Below are 16,312 nucleotides of genomic sequence, written 5' to 3'. Positions count from 1 at the left end.
TAAACCCTAGTTTATGCGTTGCTTCGTAAGGGGCTGATTTGGATCCACATGTTTCATGCTATGGTTAGGTTTACCTTAATACTTCTTTTGTAGTTGCGGATGCTTGCAATAGGGGTTAATCATAAGTGGGATGCTTGTCCAAGAAAGGGCAGTACCCAAGCACCGCTCCACCCACATATCAAATTATCAAAGTAACGAACGCGAATCATATGAGCGTGATGAAAACTAGCTTGACGATAATTCCCATGTGTCCTCGGGAGCGCTTTTCTCATATAACTTGTTCAGGCTTGTCCTTTGCTACAAAAAGGATTGGGCCACCTTTCTGCACCTTATTTACTTTCATTGCTTGTTACCCGTTACAAATTATCTTATCACAAAACTATCTGTTACCTACAATTTCAGTGCTTGCAGAGAATACCTTACTAAAAACCGCTTGTCATTTCCTTCTGCTCCTCGTTGGGTTCGACACTCTTACTTATCGGAAGGACTACAATAGATCCCCTACACTTGTGAGTCATCAAGACTCTTTTCTGGTGCCGTTGCCGGGGAGTGAAGCGCCTTTGATAAGTGGAACTTGGTAAGGAAAATTTTATATAGTGTGCTGAAATTTACTGTCACTTGTTACTATGGAAACTAATCCTTTGAGGGGCTTGTTCGGGGTATCTTCACCCCGACCAGTAACAAAGAGTTGCTCCTCAACCTACTGAACCTACTGAAAATGTTTACTTTGAAATTCCTTCGGGTATGGTAGAGAAACTGCTAGCTAATCCTTTCACAGGAGATGGAACATTACATCCCGACTTGCACCTAATCTATGTAGATGAAGTTTGTGGATTATTTAAGCTTGTAGGTATGCCTAAGGATGTTATTAAGAAGAATTTTTTTTCCTTTATCTTTTAAGGGAGACGCATTGACATGGTATAGGCTATGTGATGTTGGGATCCTGGAACTATAAACGATTGAAATTGGAATTTCACCAGAAGTTTTATCCTATGCATCTTGTTCATCGTGATCGTAATTACATAATTTTTGGCCTCCCAAAGGAGAAAGCATCGCTCAATCTTGAGGGAGGCCTAATTCAATGTTATATTCATGCTCCAATCATGATCTCTCAAGAGAAATGATTATTCAAAAAATTTATGCACGGCTTTCTCTCAACAATCGCACCATGCTTGATACTTCTTGTGTTGGGTCTTTTATGATGAAGACTATTGAATTCAAGTGGGGTTTATTGGAAAGAATTAAACGCAGCACTAAAGATCAGGATTCCGACGATGGTAAGGAGTCAGGTATGACACCTAAGTTTGATTGTGTTAAATCTTTTATGGATACCGATGTTTTTCGTGGATTTAGCACTAAATATGGACTTGACTCTGAGATAGTAGCTTTTTTCTGTGAATCATTTGCTACTCATGTTGATCTCCCTAAGGAGAAGTGGTTTAAATATAATCCTCCCACTGAAGTAAAAGTAGTTGCACCCATTAAAGTTGAAAAAAATACTATCACTTATAATGATCATATTGTCCCTACTACTTATATTGAGAAACCTCCTTTCCCTTTTAGGATAAAAGGTCATGCTAAAGCTTCAACTTTGGTTCATAAGAGTAATACTAAAACACCTACACCACCTGAGCAAATTAAAGTTGAACCTAATATTGATGTGGTCAAAGATCTCTTGGCTGATAATATTGATGGGCATGTTATTTATTTCTATGGTGAAGCTGCTAGAATTGCTAGATCCGATGCTAAGAAACATAGACCTGTGGTAGGCATGCCTGTTATTTCTGTTAAAATAGGATATCATTGTTATCATGGCTTATGTGATATGGGTGCTAGTGCTAGTGCAATACCTTATTCCTTATATCAAGAAATTATGCATGATATTGCACCTGCTGAGGTAGAAGAGATTGATGTTACAATTAAGCTTGCCAATAGAGATACTATTGCACCAATTGGGATTGTTAGAGATGTTGAAGTCTTGTGTGGGAAAGTTAAATACCCTGCTGATTTTCTTGTTCTTGGTTCCCCACAAGATAGCTTTTGTCCTATTATATTTGGTAGACCCTTCTTGAATACTATTAATGCTAGAATTGATTGTGAAAAAGATGTTGTTATGATTGGCTTGGACGATATGACTCATGATTTTAATTTTGCTAAATTTCGTAGACAACCCCATGATAAAGAATTGTCTAGTAAGGATGAAATTATTGGTCTTGCTTCTATTGTTGTGCCTCCTACTGATCCTTTAGAACAATATTTGCTAGACCATGAAAATGATATGTTCATGAATGAAAGAAGGGAAATAGATGAAGTATTCTTTAAACAAGGACCCATTTTGAAACACAACTTACCTATTGAAATCCTAGGGGATCCTTCCACCACCCAAGGGTGATCCCGTGTTTGAACTTAAACCATTACCTGATACTCTTAAATATGTTTATCTTGATGAAAAGAAGATATATCTGTTATTATTAGTGCTAACCTTTCAGAGCAGGAAGAGGAAAGATTATTGAAAACTCTGAAGAAGCACCGTGCTGCTATTGGATATACTCTTGATGATCTTAAGGGCATTAGTCCCACTCTATGCCAACACAAAATTAAGTTGGAAGAAGACGCCAAACCAGTTATTGATCACCAACGACGGTTAAATCCTAAGATGAAGGAAGTGGTAAGAAAGGAAATACTAAAGCTCCTAGAGGCAGGTATAATTTATCCCGTTGCTGATAGTAAGTGGGTAAGTCCTGTCCATTGTGTCCCTAAGAAGGGAGGTATTACTGTTGTTCCTAATGATAAAGATGAATTGATCCCGCAAAGAATTATTACAGGTTATAGGATGGTAATTGATTTCTGCAAATTAAATAAAGCTACTAAAAAGGATCATTACCCTTTACCTTTTATTGATCAAATGCTAGAAAGACTATCCAAACATACACATTTTTGCTTTCTAGATGGTTACTCTGGTTTTTCTCAAAATACCTGTGTCAGCAGATGATCAAGAAAAGACCACTTTTACTTGCCCTTTCGGTACTTTTGCTTACAGACGTATGCCTTTTGGTTTATGCAATGCACCTAATACTTTTCAAAGATGCATGATGGCTATATTCTCTGACTTGTGTGAAAAGATTTGTGAGGTATTCATGGATGATTTCTCCATTTATGGATCCTCTTTTGATGATTGCTTGAGCAACCTTGAACGAGTTTTGCAGAGATGCGAAGATACTAGTCTTGTTTTGAACTGGGAGAAGTGCCACTTTATGGTTAATGAAGGCATTGTCTTGGGGCATAAAATTTCTGAAATAGGTATTGAAGTAGATAAAGCTAAAGTTGATGCCATTGAAAAGATGTCATGTCCCAAGGACATCAAAGGTATAAGAAGTTTCCTTGGTCATGCCGGTTTTTATAGGAGGTTCATTAAGGACTTTTCTAAAATCTCTAGGCCTCTGACTAATCTATTACAAAAAGATATTCCTTTTGTCTTCGATGATGATTGTGTAGAAGCATTTGAAATACTTAAGAAAGCTTTGATTTCTGCACCTATTGTTCAGCCACTTGATTGGAATTTACCCTTTGAAATTATGTGTGATGCTAGTGATTATGCTGTAGGTGCTATTCTAGGACAAAGAGTTGATAAGAAACTAAATGTTATTCAATATGCTAGTAAAACTCTAGACAATGCCCAGAGAAATTATGCTACTACTGAAAAAGAATTTTTAGCGGTTGTATTTGCTTGTGATAAGTTCAGACCTTATATTGTTGATTCTAAAGTAACTATTCACAGTGATCATGCTGCTATTAAATATCTTATGGAAAAGAAAGATGCTAAACCTAGACTTATTAGATGGGTTCTCTTGCTACAAGAATTTGATTTACATATTATTGATAGAAAGGGAGCTGAGAACCCCGTTGCAGACAACTTATCTAGGTTAGAGAATATTCTTGCTGACCCACTACCTATTAATGATAGCTTTCCTGATGAACAATTAGCTGTCATAAATGCTTCTCGTACTGCTCCATGGTATGCTGATTATGCTAATTACATTGTTGCTAAATTCATACCACCTAGTTTTACATACCAGCAAAAGAAAAAGTTTTTCTATGATTTAAGACATTACTTCTGGGATGACCCACACCTTTACAAAGAAGGAGTAGATGGTGTCATTAGGCGTTGTGTACCTGAGCATGAACAGGAACATATCCTACGCAAGTGTCACTCCGAGGCATATGGAGGACACCACGCTGGAGATAGAACTACACATAAGGTATTGCAATCTGGTTTTTATTGGCCTACTCTCTTCAAAGATGCCCGTAAGTTTGTCTTGTCTTGTGATGAATGTCAAAGAATTGGTAATATTAGTAGACGTCAAGAAATGCCTATGAACTATTCTCTTGTTATTGAGCCATTTGATGTTTGGGGCTTTGATTATATGGGACCTTTTCCTGCCTCTAATGGGTATACACATATTTTAGTTGCTGTTGATTACGTTACTAAGTGGGTAGAAGCTATTCCAACTAGTAGTGCTGATCATAACACCTCTATTAAGATGCTTAAAGAAGTTATTTTTCCGAGGTTTGGAGTCCCTAGATACTTAATGACTGATGGTGGTTCACATTTTGTTCACGGTGCTTTTCGTAAAATGCTTGCTAAGTATGATGTTAATCATAGATTTTCATCTCCTTATCATCCATAGTCTAGTGGCCAAGTAGAGTTGAGTAACAGAGAGCTTAAATTAATTTTGCAAAAGACTGTTAATAGATCTAGAAAGAATTGGTCCAAGAAACTTGATGATGCATTATGGGCTTATAGAACTGCATATGAAAATCCTATGGGTATGTCTCCATATAAAATGGTTTATGGAAAAGCTTGTCACTTACCTCTTGAACTAGAACATGAGGCATATTGGGATATTAAAGAGCTCAATTATGATTTCAAACCTGCCGGTGAGAAGAGGTTATTTGACATTAGCTCACTTGATGAATGGAGAACCCAAGCTTATGAAAATGCCAAACTGTTTAAGGAAAAAGTTAAAAGATGGCATGACAAAAGGATACAAAAGCGTGAGTTTAATGTAGGTGACTATGTGTTGCTTTTCAACTCTCATTTAAGATTTTTTGCAGGAAAACTTCTCTCTAAATGGGAAGGCCCTTACATTATCGAGGAAGTCTATCATTCCGGTGCCATAAAAATCAACAACTTCGAGGGCACAAATCGGAAGGTGGTGAACGGTCAAAGAATTAAACATTACATCTCAGGTAACCCAATAAATGTTGAAACTAACGTTATTGAAACCGTAACCCCGGAGGAATACATAAGGGACACTTTCCAGAATGTTCCAGACTCCAAAAAGGAATAGGTATGTGGTACGGTAAGCAAACCGACTCCAAATTAATTCTAACATTAGTATTTCTCCGTTTTGGAATATTTAAGAAAATAGGAAAATAAGAAGTAGTCCGGGAAGGACACGAGGCGTCCACGAGGGTGGAGGGCGCGTCCTACCCCCCTGGGCGCGCCCCCTACCTCGTGGACACCTCATGTGCTCTCCGAACTCCGTTTTCTTGCACAATACTTCTTTTGGTCGGTAAAAAATCATTATATAATCTCCCAGAGGTTTTGACCACCGTATCATGCAAATATCCTCTGTCTTTGTTTTGAGCTGTTTTTCTCATAGATCTAGATCACCATGACGTCTTCAAGCGCCCCCAAGGACAAGTTTTTCGAGAAGGTCATCAACCCCTACCTCGCGGAGGTGCTGCGACACCCTCAAACCATTGAGATGCGTGAGGGGGTGCTGCACATCCGCGATGTTGAGGGACCAAGGAGGACTGAAAGCGTGGAGACAAGGCTTGAAGCAATGGAACAACAAGTTTTCAAGTGCCAAGGGATGGTGGAACGCGGACTTAACGCCAACCAGATGATGATCGCGGAGTTCACCAACAAACACAAGCTGGATGCCAAGGACATTGGGGAGACCATCTTCAAGCTTCATGAGAAAATCGAACACCTCCAAGCCCAGATATATGACCTGCAAAATCAAAACTGTGAGTATGCATATAGATTCAAGAGGATGAGTTTGGCTGCAGATTTGAGGATCTCGTAGACTCGATCATCTTTCTATGATGGGGAGCCTATGCCTTGGAAGATGGAGGACAAGCCTACACCTTCTTCACCAGCAAAGGAGACATAATCACATGGGTATGGGCACCCCCCTTAGCAACTGCCAAGCTTGGGGGAGGTGCCCCGGTATCGTATCACCATCACACTCCTATCTTTACCATTTTTCTTAGTTCGATCCTTTTGGTAATATCTTGATCTAGTAGAATAAAGTTTTCGTATGAATTAGTTTTGAGTTTTGCTTTGTGATCCCTCTATGTAATCGAGTCCGTGAGCTATTTATAATAAAGATTAGTGTTGAGTCAAGGGCTTTGCTATCTTGCTATGATCTTGAGAAAATAGAAAGAATATAAAGAAATAAAAGAGACCATGTTGATCTTATGGATAGTAATGAATTCACACATAAAGAGTATGAGGCATAAAAGTTGTTGAGAGTTGGCAAACCTAGTTTTGGTCATCGTTGCAATTAATAGGAAGTAATAAAGAAAGAGAGGTTCTCACATATAAATATACTATCTTGGACATCTTTTATGATTGTGAGCACTCATTAAAGTATGACATGCTAAAGAGTTGATGTTGGACAATCAAGACAACGTAATGGGTTATGCTTTCTCACATCTTAGTTAAAGTATATTGTCATGGATCATCCAACATGTTGAGCTTGCCTTTCCCCCTCATGCTAGCCAAATCCTTTGCACTAACTAGAAATTACTTGTGCTTCCGAAATAGCCTTAAACCAGTTTTGCCATGAGAGTCCATCATATCTACCTATGGATTGAGTAAGATCCTTCAAGTAAGTTGTCATGTTGCATGCAATAAAAATTGCTCTCTAAATATGTATGACTTATTAATGTGGAGAAAATAAGCTTTGTACGATCTTGTGATATGGAAGTAATAAAAGCGACGAACTGCATAATAAAGGTTCATATCACAAGTGGAAATATAAAGTGACGTTATTTTGCATTAAGATTTCGTGCATACAACCATAAAAGTACATGACAACCTCTGCTTCCCTCTTCGAAGAGCATATCTTTTACTTTATGTCTTATATCTTACGCAAGAGTCAAGGTGATCTTCACCTTTCCTTTTTACATTTTATCCTTTGGCAAGCACCTCGTGTTGGAAAGATCCTGTATATCTATATATCTATATATATATATATATATATATATATATATCCAATTGGATGTAAGTTAGCATGAACTATTATTGTTGACATTACCCTTGAGGTAAAACGTTGGGAGGCAACACTATAAGCCCCTATCTTTCTCTGTGTCCGATTAAAACTTCATAACCATAAGTATTGCGTGAGTGTCAGCAATTGTGAAATACTAAATGATAGTTGAGTATGTGGACTTGCTGAAAAGCTCTTATGTAGACTCTTTCCTATGTTATGATAAAAATTGCTTCAATGACTGAGATTATAGTTTGTTAGTTCTCAATGAAGTTTCTGAATCATACTTGACATTGTGAATAGATTGTTACTTGAGCATAAGAAATCATATGACAATATATATATATATATATATATATATATATATATATATATATATATATTGTTGTTATAAGAATGATCATGATTCCCTCATGTCCGTATTTTATTTTTATCGACACCTCTATCTCTAAACATGTGGACATATTTTTCGATATCGGCTTCTGCTTGAGGACAAGCGAGGTCTAAGCTTGGGGGAGTTGATACGTCCATTTTGCATCATGCTTTTATACCGATATTTATTGCATTATGGACTATTATTACACATTATGTCACAATACTTATGGCTATTCTCTCTTATTTTACAAGGTTTATATGAAGAGGGAGAATGCCGGCAGTTGGGATTCTGGGCTGGAAAAGGAGCAAATATTAGAGACCTATTCTGCGCAGCTCCAAAAGTCCTGAAACTCCACGAAAGTCATTTTTGGAATTAATAAAAAATATTGGCGAAGGAATCAGCGTCAGGGGGCCCACACCCTGTCCACGAGGGTGGGGGGCACGCCCCCTGCCTCGTGGGCCCCCTGACAGGCCTCCGGTGCCCATCTTCTGCTATATGAAGTCTTTTACCCTGGAAAAAAATCATAAGAAAGCTTACGGGACGAAACTCCGCCGCCACGAGGCGGAACCTTGGCGGAACCAATCTAGGGCTCCGGCGGAGCTGTTCTGCCAGGAAACTTCCCTCCGGGAGGGGGAAATCATCACCATCGTCATCACCAACGATCCTCTCATCGGGAGGGGGTCAATCTCCATCAACATCTTCACCAGCACCATCTCCTCACAAACCCTAGTTCATCTCTTGTATCCAATCTTTGTACCAAAACCTCAGATTGGTACCTGTGGGTTGCTAGTAGTGTTGATTACTCCTTGTAGTTGATGCTAGTTGGTTTATTTGGTGGCAGATCATATGTTCAGATCCTTAATGCATATCAATACCCCTCTGATTATGAACATGAATATGATTTGTGAGCAGTACGTTTGTTCCTGAGGACATGGGAGAAGTCTTGCTATAAGTAGTCATGTGAATTTGGTATTTGTTCTATATTTTGATGAGATGTATGTTGTCTATCCTCTAGTGGTGTTATGTGAACATCGACTACATGACACTTCACCATTGTTTGGTCCTAGAGGAAGGCATTGGGAAGTAATAAGTAGATGATGGGTTGCTAGAGTGACAGAAGCTTAAACCCTAGTTTATGCGTTGCTTCGTAAGGGGCTGATTTGGATCCACATGTTTCATGCTATGGTTAGGTTTACCTTAATACTTCTTTTGTAGTTGCGGATGCTTGCAATAGGGGTTAATCATAAGTTGTATGCTTGTCCAAGAAAGGGCAGTACCCAAGCACCGGTCCACCCACATATCAAATTATCAAAGTAACGAACGCGAATCATATGAGCGTGATGAAAACTAGCTTGACGATAATTCCCATGTGTCCTTGGGAGCGCTTTTCTCATATAATAACTTATTCAGGCTTGTCCTTTGCTACAAAAAGGATTGGGCCATCTTTCTGCACCTTATTTACTTTCATTGCTTGTTACCCGTTACAAATTATCTTATCACAAAACTATCTGTTACCTACAATTTCAGTGCTTGCAGAGAATACCTTACTGAAAACCGCTTGTCATTTCCTTCTGCTCCTCGTTGGGTTCGACACTCTTACTTATCGAAAGGACTACGATAGATCCCCTACACTTGTGGGTCATCAATGACCTTCTCAAAAGGATGGAAAAGATACACTCCGTTGGGCCTTTTCCACACATGTCATATAACTGAAGTGAGAATATTGAGCAAAAGTCCATATGGCGGACATCTAGACTAGCAACTATCAATCCCTCAAGGGAGCTCCTATTTCACGCGGGGCCTCATTTCATCGGGAAACCCAAAGTGGCTCTATTTCATTTTCTTACACTTCATATCATTTAATATCCACCCCTTTAGTCTTGTAGACGTAAGATATATCATTTATAGTCTATCTCTTTCGATACAAAGAAAGTCAAGAAACTATCATCGAAGCATTGAGAAATTGTGCATATAGAAAGCTCTAAAGAAACAAAAAAAGGAAACCCGTGCCATGATTGTCAAGTCTTTTCTATTTAGTAATCTAAGTTTCTCGGTGCGAATAATTAGTTCGGTCGTTGTGGTTAGACTCTATTTTGGATTTCTAACTACATTCTCCATAGGTTCCCCTTAGATCTTCTTTCTCCAATCTGGGATTAGGTGGGAAGCAACCAACTCTCAACCCACCGCTCCACCAATGCATGTTTTTGGGCCGGCCCATATGGGGGGTCGGATGCCCCTATTTTTTTTTCTTATTTTATAAATTTCTTCGTGATTTTAAAACATTTCTGAATTTCAAATAGTAGTTGCAATTTACAAAAAAGTAAAAATATTCATGAGTTTGAAAAATTCTTATGGAATTGATTTTTTTATACGAATTCATTTTCAAATTCTTGGAATTAGAAAAACAATTGCGAATTAAAAAATTGTGATTTTGAAAAATGTTCACGACATTAAACAAATGTTAGTAGAATAATGTTTTCTCAGAAAATAAAAGAAAATTGTGCATAAAAGAATTTCATGCATGAAAAAAATAGTTCGCCAAACAAAATATGTTCATGAATTTTTTTAAAAATCCCCAAATACGTTTGCCAATTCAAAAATGTTTTCTGATTCAAAAAACTTTGGCAGTTTAGAAAAAAAATGTTTGCAAAGTTTAGCAAAAAAATCAGGCATTTGAAAAATTAAGGTAAAATATGTTGAAGAAATTGTACAAAATAATCACGAATTTGAATTTTTTTTCCATGGATTCTAAAAATGTTCATGATTTTAAAAAATGTTCACGATTTCACAACAATGTTTAAATTTTTGAAAAACTATGTTAGGAAAATGTAAAGAAAATAAAATAAAGTAAAAACGAACATGAAACAAATAAAAGGAAAAAATAAAATGACAAAATAATGGAAAGAATGAAATTTAAAAAAGGAAAGAAAAAATGGAATAAAAAGAGAACCATCCCAAAACCGGGAACAAGATAGATAACCAGCGACCCGCGCGCCAAATAGGATCCCAATAGAAAAGCAACAAATCCCTCGAAAAGAAAAATCCGGACCAGCAGCTGCCACCCCAAATCCATTCGGCTCGATCCGCTCATCGAACTCCTCGACCAAATCCGGGCGCGAATGGGGGAGCTACGGCGTCGTTCCGATTCCAGTCCACCGGCGGAGGCGCCGGGGTTGGTACGCGTGGGATGCGGGAGCCGAGAGCAGCCGTCCCGGCCAGGCGGCTCTAACTGGCGGCGTCGCTCGACCAATCCGACGGCGCCGGCGAGCCGTTCATGGCGGCGGTCCAGGAGGACGACGCGACGGCCGTGGGGCGGCAGTACGCTGCGAAGAGCAGCGAGCCGCCGTAGACGGTAGCAGCTGCACGGCCTTTTGGATTTGGATTCGGTCTCGGTGCTTGCGGTGTGTGTTCGTGGCGACGCATGGCTGCTGTTCTGATAAAACAAACAAAGTTGAGTTTTTTCTCGTTCCATTTCCATTATCAGCGTATTCTGATTTCGTTACCATTTGCTTGGCATTATCTGAACCAAACATCTCCTCGTGGTCCACGGCAAGCGTCCTTACAGTTACAGAGCGAGGTTTCCCCTGTCGCACTCTCCAATCTGAATGCCCGGCAGCCATTTTTCTTTGCGCGTGAAGCGACCTTTGGAGACTTTGGAGTCAGGTCTCCTGCTTTCTTGGCCGACAATATTACTACTCCGTTGTAGCTATGCGATGGTTGTCCAGTTTCTAGTTTACCTTCCAATTCCATTTCTGCAGCCCAACTGGTCTGAAGAAGCACACACCCCTCAATTAGTCTCTTGCTGGAAGATGAGGAAGATGGCCTTTAGGGGCACTTCTTGTATTCCAATTTTGATCCTCCCATTCCTGAGTTCACTCTGCCAATCCGATGACCAGCTCACACATGCAAAGCCGCTCTCCGCCAGCGACATGCTCGTCTCCAAGGGCGGGGACTTTGCGCTCGGCTTCTTCTCCCCGAACAGCTCCAACACAAGCTTGTACCTTGGCATATGGTACAACAGCATCCCTGGTCGCACCGTTGTATGGACCGCCAACCGCGACGATCCAATCGCCGCAACTTCATCTCCGATGCTCGCCATCACCAACAACTCCGACCTGGTGTTGTCTGACTCCCAAGGTCACACTCCTTGGGTGGTGAAGAGCGGCATCACGGGCGTGGGAGTTACTGCGGTGCTGCGTTCGTCGGGGAACTTTGTCCTCATGTCTCCAAATGGCACATCCATATGGCAGAGTTTTGATTACCCGACAGACACCATTCTCCCCGGTATGAGGATCTACCTGAGCAAGAGGGCTCATGTTGTCAGACGCCTAATTGCTTGGAATGGGCCCATTGACCCATCCACTGGAGATTTTTCTTTGGGCCTTGACCCCAAATCGAACCTTCAGTTCGTCATTTGGCAGGGGACCATGCCCTACTGCCGCCTCAATATGCTAAATAATGAGTCGGTCGGCAGTGGCATATACCAGAACACAATCTTCACCGAAGTTGTTACTGAAACAGGGGATGGGTTCTACTATAAATTCCTCGTCTATGAGGGCTCACCGTATTCACGTGTTATGCTCGACTACATGGGCGTGTTCAGGTTTCTTATCTGGAATAACCGCTCATCTTGGGCGACCGTCACCGAGCACCCCGCTAGCAGCTGTGACCTCTATGCTTCATGTGGCCCATTCGGCTATTGCGACAGCATGGGGACTGTCGCAACATGCCGTTGTCTCGATGGGTTTGAACCCGCTGGTGTTAACTTTTCGAGCGGATGTAGAAGAACCAAGGCACTGAAATGCGGCAAGCCAAGTCATTTCGTGCCCTTGCCTAGGATGAAGGCCCCTGACAAGTTTTTACATGTCCTCAACAGAAGCTTTGACGAATGCACGACCGACTGCAGCAACAATTGCTCATGTACAGCTTACGCCTACACAAACTTGAGCAGTAACGGCGCTACGGCCGACCAGTCAAGGTGCTTGCTTTGGACAGGGGAGCTTGTCGACACAGGGAAGTATAGCAACTATGACGACAATCTGTATCTTCGGCTTGCCAACTTTCCTGGTATGCACCACTCCATTCTAACCTTTTATTATCTTGGCACTTAATGTTATCAAATCAACACCAACATTTAATCGTGAGGCATCTACTAAATATACGAACTTAACAGTATAGCAGTAACCGCCAAATACTTTTTTCCCTCCAATAATTTGGTGTGGGTGTAAGCAGTAGATATATAATTATTCTATACGAGCATAATGCAACATGCTCATGATAACACATTTATTCAGTCCACGGATCACTCATGGTTCTGTAAATTATTTATGCTTCAAAAAGAGCAATGTGCTAAATTTATACATGATTCTTTTGCAGTTCGAAATAATAGCAAATTGGTAAAAATTGTAGTCCCAACCATGGCTTGCGTGTTGATACTCGCATGCCTCTTTGTCGGGATATTCAAATACAGAGGTATAATAAAAAATGCCCCTCGTTTTCAAAATTGCATCTCATTTTGTGAGTGTTAATAACAATGTATTGATCTTTAGCAAGCAAACCAAAGAAGTATGGAATCCACAATGGAGCAATGCTAGGTTACCTTAGCTCGTCTAATGAGATTGGAGGTGAACATGTGGACTTCCCTTTTGTTAGCTTTGAAGATATTTCCACTGCAACCGATAATTTCTCTGACTCTAAACAAATCGGAAGTGGAGGTTTCGGCAAAGTTTACAAGGTAACAAAAGGCTTTGCATCCACGATTTTAGTAGGAAATACTCTGTTTTTAAAGAACAATTTTATCTATGAAAAAATTGCTATCATTGTTTCACAATTTAGGATGATGCAATCATGCAGGGAATCCTTCAAGGGGACAATGAAGTTGCTATCAAAAGACTTAGTAAGGGTTCTGGGCAAGGGATACAGGAGTTCAGAAATGAGATAATTCTGATTGCCAAATTGCAGCACAAAAACCTTGTTAGACTTCTTGGTTGCTGTATTTTTGGGGATGAGAGATTACTTATATATGAATATTTACCAAACAAAAGCTTGGACGCCTTCCTTTTTGGTATGTGCAGACTTCTGATACATATTACAAGTTTTTGATTAGCCAAAATGATATCACAGATCACTAATGTAATATACTTCGTGTATCATTCATCTTTGGAGATGATACAAGACAATATGTGCTTGATTGGCCTACACGCTTCCAAATAATTAAAGGGGTGGCTAGAGGTCTTCTTTACCTCCATCAAGATTCAAGATTAACTATAATTCACAGAGATCTCAAACCAAGCAACATCTTGTTGGATTCCGAAATGACTCCCAAAATATCAGATTTCGGTATGGCAAGGATCTTTGGTGGAAACAAACAAGAAGCAAAAACTACCCGGGTTGTTGGGACATAGTAAGTAATTCAAGCAACTAGCCACCTTTCAATATTCCAATTTCTATTGTCTAGTTATCCTAAATTATACATTTGTTCTTAAATTGTCTTAGCAGTGGTTACATGTCGCCTGAATATGTTATGGGAGGCGCCTTTTCTGTAAAATCCGACACGTATAGCTTTGGTGTTCTTCTCTTGGAGATTGTAAGTGGCTTGAAGATCACCTCACCGCAACTGGTAGAGAACTTTGTCAGCCTAACAACTTATGTAAGTATAAAGAAATGCACAGAATTTTAATATGTCAAGCATTGTAACTTGCTCATCAGTTGGTTCTACTGGCTCAGGCATGGAGACTATGGGCAGATGGAAAAGCAAGAGAACTGGTGCACTCTTCATTTGTTGAGGATTGTTCACTAAATGAAGTTGTACGGTGTATTCAAGTCTGTCTCTTGTGTGTTCAAGACCGTCCGGATGATAGGCCACTCATGTCATCGGTAACTTTTATGCTGGAGAATGAAAGTGCGTCGCTTCCAGCACCAAAGCAGCCAGCATATCTTGGTCTACAGAATTTCGAAAGTGAAGAATCAAGGGAGAACTCTATGAATACAGTGAGTATCACAGCAGTCGAGGGGCGTTGAGCGTTATATATGCAAATTTCAGTATCTGAAGCCATATACTTTATGATTTACAGATATTTGAAATACGATTTCTTCGGTAGGTCATTGTGTTGCACACAGAATGGCTGTGAATTGAGAATTCATCCAGAATGTTCTATTTCGAACAAATGTATTTCTTTTCTTGCTCTGTACGCTGTTGGCATTATCTACAATGTCTTGTTCATTGATGTTGTTGGCCCGAGATCCCTCCTTCCCGATGGTAATGCCTCTCTTGCCCCTCACTGTAGGCACTGTATCAGTCTATTAATAATAGTTTAAATGCAATAGATATCGTGCCTCCTGAACATAATCACATGGTACTTTTATCTCTTCTGCATTTAACTCATGAACATTTAGCTTGAAAATTTCATAAATCCATCAAACCTGCGAAGCACTCTCTTCTAGTGATCATATATGGTGTGGCATGAAGATTATTTTGAACTATAAATCAATGTTTGCGGCATATTCTATTATTCAAAAAAAGCTCTGTATCCTTGGAACATTCTGGGTCATATATACTACGAGTAAATTGCAGAAAACCACCACTTTAAAGGCAAGCTCTGCGAAAACCACTACAATACATTTTTTTTTGCAAAAACACCATGTCTACGGTAATCTTTTTGCAGAAAGCACTGATCGGCGGATCGGGCTCAGTTAAGCTTGTTTATGACAGGCGGGGCCTGTTTTTTGCGTACGTGGCACCGTCGGCCGTCCCGACAGCCGTTACACGGCGTTTGACGGTGCCATCCCCCTCCACCCCCCCTGAAAAGGCCGGTCGCTGCCCCCACTCCCTACTCTGTCTCGCTGCTCTCCTCTCGCTCACTCCTCCTCCCATGTCTTGCTCCTCTGTCTTGCCCGCCGCCGCGTCGCCGCGCCCCCGCCACGTCGGCATGGTTTCTTGGAGCGATGGGTCCGATAGCAGCGAGAACACCGTGGAGTACGCCAGCTCAGCTTCTGACGACGGCATCATTAAGGTAAGTTCAGATTTTTAGGGTTAGGGTTTGTGATTTGGGGTTTTTTTTCTTGAATGCGCTTGTTTGCTGACATGTGGATCAAATGTCTGGTATTCCTATGCACTACAGATCCCTGCTACCACTGAAGACTCCGATTTCGAGGGACCTGAAACAGAGTTGGTTGTTCTCTGCCATGAACATGGGAAGGCCGCAGAAAGGCGTGTTGCTTTCAAAGGAATCCACACTGGCCGGAGGTTTCTTTGCTGTGCTGAGAAGGTATATTGTGATTTGTTTTCTCTGGATCTGTACTGTGGAGGCAGGCATTGCAGTTTATTGTTAAGTTTAGTTGTATTGTTAAGTTAGGAAAGTGGATTAGAAGCAATTGTTTACTCTGGCAGCATCTTAAAACCATGGCCTGGCAACATTGTTAAGTTAGAATATGCATGGGTTACTGGAGCAAGACAAAGGATGCATGGGTTACTGGAGCAGGACAAAGGATGCAACTTGTTTAGCCTGACATGTTAGGTCATTTGATTGATTTTGTTTACTTTATAGAAGGACAACATTGTTTAACTAGCATGAGGACATGTTTAAGTAGTCCTCTCTTCAGCTCTGAATGTGAGGATAGTACTTAAATAGTGTTGCTTGGAAGCATTCTAATG

At 40.3% G+C, this 16,312-nt stretch overlaps 1 protein-coding gene across 2 annotated transcripts; it reads left to right on the top strand.

Moving 5' to 3' along the window:
- Positions 1-10,662: 10,662 nt before the first annotated feature.
- LOC123046912 (G-type lectin S-receptor-like serine/threonine-protein kinase B120) lies at positions 10,663-14,881 on the top strand. Of its 2 annotated transcripts, none has more exons than XM_044470347.1 (7): positions 10,663-12,726; positions 13,036-13,131; positions 13,209-13,393; positions 13,513-13,723; positions 13,825-14,062; positions 14,155-14,308; positions 14,386-14,881. In XM_044470347.1, the coding sequence occupies exons 1-7, from the start codon at positions 11,265-11,267 to the stop codon at positions 14,677-14,679; spliced, it is 2,640 nt and encodes an 879-aa protein (XP_044326282.1). In that variant the 5' UTR covers positions 10,663-11,264; the 3' UTR covers positions 14,680-14,881. The 2 variants fall into 2 exon arrangements, with proteins under 2 accessions (XP_044326282.1, XP_044326283.1); XM_044470348.1 differs by having other exon boundaries at positions 10,665-12,726; positions 14,158-14,308.
- The last annotated feature ends 1,431 nt before the right edge of the window (positions 14,882-16,312 follow it).

Source organism: Triticum aestivum, chromosome 2B (assembly GCF_018294505.1).
Source record: "Triticum aestivum cultivar Chinese Spring chromosome 2B, IWGSC CS RefSeq v2.1, whole genome shotgun sequence".
Classification (NCBI taxonomy): domain Eukaryota; kingdom Viridiplantae; phylum Streptophyta; class Magnoliopsida; order Poales; family Poaceae; genus Triticum; species Triticum aestivum.
Note: the sequence above shows the minus strand (reverse complement) of the source record. Positions and strands in the feature narration are given on the sequence as shown.

Excerpts from the sequence above, each read along its gene's own strand:
- LOC123046912 (XM_044470347.1), top strand. The coding sequence starts at position 11,265 with ATGCCCGGCAGCCATTTTTCTTTGCGCGTGAAGCGACCTTTGGAGACT. Across the intron at positions 13,132-13,208 it reads CGGGATATTCAAATACAGAG|CAAGCAAACCAAAGAAGTAT; the intron begins GTATAATAAAAA and ends ATTGATCTTTAG. Across the intron at positions 14,063-14,154 it reads ACCCGGGTTGTTGGGACATA|CAGTGGTTACATGTCGCCTG; the intron begins GTAAGTAATTCA and ends AAATTGTCTTAG.